Source organism: Musca vetustissima, unplaced genomic scaffold (assembly GCF_032173495.1).
Source record: "Musca vetustissima isolate MV318-11 ecotype Yass unplaced genomic scaffold, APGP_CSIRO_Mvet_v1 utg587125, whole genome shotgun sequence".
Classification (NCBI taxonomy): domain Eukaryota; kingdom Metazoa; phylum Arthropoda; class Insecta; order Diptera; family Muscidae; genus Musca; species Musca vetustissima.
In genome coordinates, this window is record NW_026879114.1 from 17,921 (window position 1) to 25,431 (window position 7,511).

The 7,511-nt window shown below is 36.0% G+C and overlaps 1 protein-coding gene across 1 annotated transcript; it reads right to left on the reverse strand.

Moving 5' to 3' along the window:
* Positions 1 to 2,670: 2,670 nt before the first annotated feature.
* On the reverse strand, positions 2,671 to 4,542 carry LOC133323933 (uncharacterized). The gene has a single exon (XM_061532836.1). It carries the CDS (start codon positions 4,540 to 4,542, stop codon positions 2,671 to 2,673), a length of 1,872 nt encoding a protein of 623 aa, XP_061388820.1.
* Between the last annotated feature and the right edge of the window lie 2,969 nt (positions 4,543 to 7,511).

A 7,511-nucleotide genomic window follows, 5' to 3' on the forward strand; every position in this document is an offset into this window, starting at 1 on the left:
GCTTCATTATGATGGTTGTACAATATATCCGATATCCAGCGAAATGGGCGCCATCTATTACCCGAATAGCTGGAAACAGGGAAAACCGTTGTTCAATTAGTTACCAATGTCGATAATGCCGTTCAGTGATAGACTAACATTTCGAATTTACTATAAAAGGTTTGCGAACATGTATTTCGCACATCGCCATCTATATGTCATACATAAGCATATCAAGTCTCCACAGTCATTAGCAAGGGCCACAACCTGCGGCGAATTTAGAAAAACAATGTGTCGGAGATAAGCAAAAATACCAATCCAATCAAAGTATAATTATAGCTAGACTGCTCGCAATATTTAAGATTGCGATTTACAATTTGGTACTACTCCAAGGATGCTAGGTATTGAAAATGATTTGAGATGGTATTTACCGGGTCAATACCCATTTGGGGGTATTTATTTGGGTATCTCCAATATTTCCAAATATTTCCTCTGTTATAAAAATATTTCCTCTGTTATAAACTCGATTCAGTTTCAGTTTCATAATAATTTAAACATGTGGGTAAAAAACCTAGTATTTACCCAAATATTGGGTATAAACTAATTAATTGGGGAATCAGTAGACGTGGGTTGCCAAAATTTGGTCCACATATTTATACCCTTCACCACACTGTGGTACAGGGTATTATGTCTTTGTGCATATGTTTGTAACAGGCAAAAGGAAACGAGATAGACACATGGTTCCTTTTGAGAATATGCATAGAATCACTTTCTAAGTCGATTTGTGCATGTCCGTCCGTCCGTCTGTCTGTTTTTGTGAGCAAAGTACAGGTCGCATTTATGATCCGAATTGGATGAAATTTGGCACAGCTCATTTGTTTGGCCCAAGGACGAACCCTATTGAAAAATCGTTTCAGATTTAGATATAGCTCCCATATATATATTTAACCGATTTAATGTAAACGGTCCCTATATATCTTTCGATTTGCACGAAATTTGGTACAGCCTAATCATTTAGGTCTAGAATGATGTCTGCCAAGTTTCGTGAAAATCGGTCAAGATTTAGATATAGCTCCCATATATAGTTTCGTCCGATTTCATGTAAATGGTGCACCAAAGTCCCTATATATCTTTCGATTTGCACGAAATTTGGGATAACGTACTGGGTTGAGCCTAGAATGATGTCTGCCAAGGTTTGAGAAAATCGGTTCAGATTTAGATATACCTCCCATACATAGTTTCGTCCGATTTCATGTAAATGGTGCCCCCAAAGTCCCTATATATCCTTCAATTTGCAAAAAAATTGGCATAACGCACTGAATTGAGCCTAGAATGATGTCTGCCAAGTTTTGAGAAAATCGGTTCAGATTTAGATATAGCTCCCATATATAGTTTCGTCCGATTTCATATAAGTGGTGGCCCAAAGTCCCTATATATCTTTCGATTTGCACGAAATTTGGCATAACGTACTGAGTTGAGCCTAGAATGATGTCTGCCAAGGTTTGAGAAAATCGGTTCAGATTTAGATATACCTCCCATACATAGTTTCGTCCGATTTCATGTAAATGGTGCCCCCAAAGTCCCTTTATATCTTTCGATTTGCACAAAATTTGGAATATCGTACTGAATTAAGCCTAGAGTGATGTCTGCCACGTTTCGAGAAAATCGGTCCAGATTTAGTAAATTTAAATGGTGCCATAAAGTCCCTATATGTCTTTCGATTTGCACGAAATTTGGCATAACGTACTGAATTGAGCCTAGAGTGATGTCTGCCAAGTTTCGAGACAATCGTCCGATTTCGTCCGATTTCATGTAAATAGTGCACCAAAGTCACTATATATCTTTCGAAATTTGGCATAACGTACTGAATTGAGCCTAGAGTGATGTCTGCCTTGTTTCGTGACAATCGGTCCAGATTCAGTCCACTGGCACCAAGGAACCAGTGGACTGATAGGAACAAAACGTTCTGAAATTAGTATAACCTAACCTGTGACAAGTTTGTTTGAAATCGCTTAATATTTGGATAGAGCTTTCATATATATTTTCGCCCGATTTCAAGTAAATTGGGCATCAAACTCCTCAGTTAATCAGATTGACATCAAATTTTGCACAACTTACTAAATTGAGCATAGAATTACGTAGTTGCGATTTGTAGAAGTACAGACATAGCCCAACGGATGACCTATTTAGATTTGTTTGAAGTCGATTTACATACTTTATGGATAGATCTAGGTAGATCCACATTTAGATAAATATCACATATTTCATTTCATCCAATTTCATGTTAATAGTCCTCTTTAATATACCTATAGTGGTGAAGGGTATCATATAGTCGGCCCCGTCCGACTTTACTACTTTCCTTACTGGTTTTAATATAAAAATGGATACTGGTATGGAAAATGGAGACTCTGGGTCCATGTTTTGATATAGCCACCATATAACCATACCTCTCGATTTAATGTGGACATACGTCGCTAAATTTTTACATGAATACATGTAGTAACCGTAGGGAACTCTCTGTGCCAAATTACAGCCAATTTGATTGTAAAGTGTCGCCAATTGATAAAAATGACCTTACCAAAATTTGGTATTTAACCAATTTTCCGGGTATTTGCCCATTGGGTATAGCATATCCACTAAAAATTGTAGTTTGTTATCTACTCAAGGTGGAGTTCGTCTTTTGCATTTAATTTATTTGAATAACAATTGATTTAGATTTTCCAACAAATTTCTATTATTAAATTTAAAAATTGCATATTTATCTGGTAAATCGGAACACTCGTCATGGCTATACATTAATATGACATTTTGACCTTCTGTTGCAAGTTTTCGGCAATGCAAATACGACAGACCACAAAGAAAACCCTTCAACACAAATTCACGATGTCTCTTCGCCATATTCTGATAAAGATATATTACATTGTGATAAAGAGACACAAAATCAGCAGATGACTTTGTTGGAGATATGAAATGAATTGGAACTTTTGGACGAAAGTGTGCAAGTTTAATTGACATATCAGGTAAAACGGCACATATAAGTATTGCTGCGGCATTACATTCCAGCGATGATGCTACACAGGCCCTGGCAATACTATCACTGCCACTTTGAGATTCATCACAATACAACGGTGTGGAGGACCACAGCGATGGAATTATGTGTTGGAATACAGCACGTTGTAATAAATGAAAACGAAATGATTCATGACCACCCTGATCAGCTTTAAATATATATTTATCGGCATAATAGAAAATCTCATACCAGTTGTTTGGATCCACAAAAAGCTGATTTTTTGCAATGAGCGTGGTATTCATAATTATGGCCTTCTTTTGTTGGTAGATATTCCTTATAAAATCTTTAGCTGCGGATGATAGATACAAAATCTGAGAATCTGTGGCAGCATGCTGTAATGAATTTCCTTGATATTCCTCTTGTTTAGGAGCCATGGTGTATTCCATAACAAACATATCATAACCATCCACTATCCATTGTACATCTTCACTATTGTGGATTTCATTTAACACCACTCTGCAACCAAGACGCATATTTTCACATTCCAAAAGTTGTAGCACCTCCTGTAACTCCTTCAAATATAATTCAGTGCCCGGTATATAGGACACCAATACATTGATACCCATTTCCCGGGCAAATGTAATATCCTCAATTTCTTCAACTGAAACTCTACTGCGATTGCATCTACCAGGAAAACGTACGGGAGATTTTGAATGTAATATACCTGGTTGCATTACCTCACAGTTTAGATCCCCGGAGATAATGGAAATTATACGAACTTGAAGAGTGTGACCAATCAGAATAAAATCACCCAAGTGGCATTCATCAATTAGAAAACGTCCATTTACGTAGATCTTCGTTTTGCTCCCTTTTAAAGAATACTGACGATCTGTAGTTAAGGTGAGTAGTTCACCCTTTTCGATTTTATAAACATCATTTGGCTCTGTGAATATCCCTGTGTATTGACAACGAGGACTTAACATGGCAAACAAGCTGACATTCACGGGAAACCCCAATTCTTCAGATATTTTCATTTCACAATTTCGTAAATTGAAAATCAATTTTTGTTTATCGATTTCGCTACCCAAAAATAAATCCACATAAAAGCAGCAAATACCTTCACGTAAGTATTCTTCCAAGGTACCAATATCACAATTTTTATGATCAAGTTCCACACATTGCTTGTTTCCATTTAAATGGAGTTTTTCATCTCTATTCAATATTTCATAGCCATTGAAATATCCTAACCAGGCATCTTCAGACACTTTTTCACATTCAATTGTTACCTTTTCAAATTCTTCTTCTCCCAGAGAATATTCATCGCTGTCATCATTCAGTTTTGGAGAATATTCAGCATTTTGGGTTGAAATATAGTTTTTATTTTTCACAATATGACCATTGGAATCATATTCTCCGTACTTCTCCAAAATAGCCCTCTGCTGCAATTGAACTAAAGTTATATGGGCATGTCGTATTTTTCGCAAGGCGGAGGGATTTAATTTTTGCGATAATCGTTTGCTAATTTCTGCCAAAGGAACTAAATGGCTTGACATTTTTTTTGAACAAGAAATTATGAAAAAATACTGATAATTAGTCCTGATTTATATTAGGCGAGTTTACTTGCGTCAATTTTTATCGTTCTCTTTTGAACTTGCTTTATGCGTCTATAAAAGGCAATTCGGTTTCCAAAATATTTTTTTATTTGTTGTTTTTTTTACATAAAATGTCAACAAATACGAAATACACAAAACGAATTGCCAGAAAATTGTCGGTACGAGCAATTTTTTTTCATTTCTATTCCCCTTGCCCTCGCCTAATCTAAATTGGGACTTAAAAAAAATAGTTTACAAGATTCGTTCCAGAACCTACATATTTTGTTAACAGTCAAAATTGTTGACCAGACCAAATTTTTTCACTGAATGATGAGGTGGACAGTCCAAAAGTGGCGAGCTATGCAATTTTTGGTAGGAAGATTTGGCACCCAATGATAATCAACGTTTGGTGCCAAATCTTCCGGAAAATTAAAAAAAAACAATAAGGACAGTTAAAAAGTCGAACGAGACCGACTATATGATACCACTTTGGATACATACAAGAGATGCTAATATATACAATACCCTGTAAATAAAACAGACATATAATTTTTAGAGGACCATTGAAATGGAATGGGGCGAAACTAAATGTGTGATCTACAAAAAAATTTGAACCAAATAAAAACCAGTAAGGAAAGTAGTAAAGTCGGACTGGACCGACTATATGATACCCTTCACCACTTTGGGCACATTCTACATATGTATCCTAAAAGACGTCGCCTTTTCGAAGGAACATTGTGATCTTTATCTATCTCTAAACCGACTAACATCAATCCCTACACATGTCATTCTACAACCTATGCTAAATTTTGTACATCGATTTAAAGAAAACTTGACACAATCAATCTATTTGGTGTACAATAAACATGAATAAGTCGAAATTATATATGGAAGCTATATTATATCTGGACCGATTTCAAGGAAACTTGCCAGAGATTAATTTATATTAACTTCAGTACGTTGTGTCAATCGGCTTAACTATGGATCTTTATATAGGAGGTGTATGTAAATCTGAACCGATTTTCACGAAACTCTGCACATTTCATTCTATACTTAATTCAGTACGTTATACAAAAATTGAAAGATTAAGGGGGCTTTTGGTGGGGCATTTACATAAAATGCGGCTTTTACATAAAATTCGTGCAAATCTAATGATTTTCAGGGACTTTGGTGCAACATTTACCTAAAATCGGGCGAAACTATATATGGGAGCTATATCTAAATCAGAACCGACTTTCACGAAACTTAGTATACGTCATTCTAGACATAATTCAGTATGCTATGCGAAAATTATTGCAAATCTAATGATTTTCAGGGTTTTTGGTGCACCATTTACTTAAAATCGGGCGAAACTATATATGGGAGCTATATCTAAATCTGAACCGATTTTCACGAAATTTAGCACACATCATTGTAGACGTAATTCAGTACGGTATGCCAAAAATTCGTGCAAATCGAATGATTTTCGGGGACTTTGGTGCACCATTTACCTAAAATCGGATGAAAATATATATGGGAGCTATATCTAAATCTGAACCGATTTTCTCCAATTTCAATAGGGTTCGTCCTCGGGCCAAACAAATGAGCTGTGCTAAATTTCATCCAATTCGGATCATAAATACGACCTGTACTTTGCCTACAAAAATACATGGACGGACGGACAGACAGACGGACATGCATAAATCGACCTAGAAAGTGATTCTATGCATTTTCTCAAAAGGAACCATGGGTCTATCTCGATTATTTTTGCCTGTTACAAACATATGCACAAAGACATAATACCCTGTACCAGAGTGTGGTGAAGGGTATAAAAATGGGGTTATCTGGGACTACCCTTAAAAAGTGGTGAATATTAATATTTTTTGGTGGGGAGATTTGTTACCAATACCAATTTTCAGCGAATTCGGTTGAAAAACGCGGTCAAGAACCTCAAAATATCAAAAATTAGGGGTACCCTTATATGGGGGCTACCCGAAAAAATTTACATATATTTATAATTTTTGTGGAGAGATTTTCTACCCAATAAGAACTCAAATTACAAAATTGCAGCCAATTTGGTGAACAAATCAGGTCAAAACTCTCAAAAAATGCAAATTGGGAGGTACCCTTATATGGGGGCTACCCGAAAATATGGACCCATATTTATAATTTTTAGTGGAGAGATTTGCTACCCAATAAGAACTCAATGTACCAAATTTCAGCGAATTCATTTGAAAAACGCGCTCAAGAACCTCAAAATACCGAAAATTGGGTGGTACCCTTATGTGGGAGCTATGCCTAAACGTGGACCAATAAAGCCCATCATCGAACTTGACCTGCCTGCAGACAAAAGACAACTCTATGCAACATTTTGGCGATCTATCTCAATTCGTTTAGACGCTAGAGTGATTACAACAGACAGACGGACATGACTATATCGTCATAGAATTTTACGCTGATCAAGAATATATATACTTTATTGGGTCGGAAATCATCATTTCGATGAGTTACAAATGGAAAAACAATATTAATATACCCTCCATATTATGGTGGAGGTTTTAATAAGGTCGGATTTAACCCTAAAATAAGTTCTAATATTTTTTAGATTTTTGACGTTAATGGATGATTTTTGAGTTTTGTTTCACTCTGAGACTTACAGTAAAACACTATGGCAAACATTTTTGTAGAATATTTTGATCTGCTATAACCCCATTTTAAATAAGTTTTCAAACAATTATGGAAAGGGGAAATGAAAAACCCCCACCTTTAGAGCACCCCTTTAAGCAACTCTGCTGCTGCTCTCTTCGATTCCCTTTTGAATTTCTTCCCGCTTGTCTCTTTTTATACCTCTCACTTCTAAGAACTCCGCAGAGTTGCATACAAAAGTTGCACGTATAAACCCAGACTAAAAAGCTGTAGCAGATTGCGTACAAAAATTGCATGTTTAAACC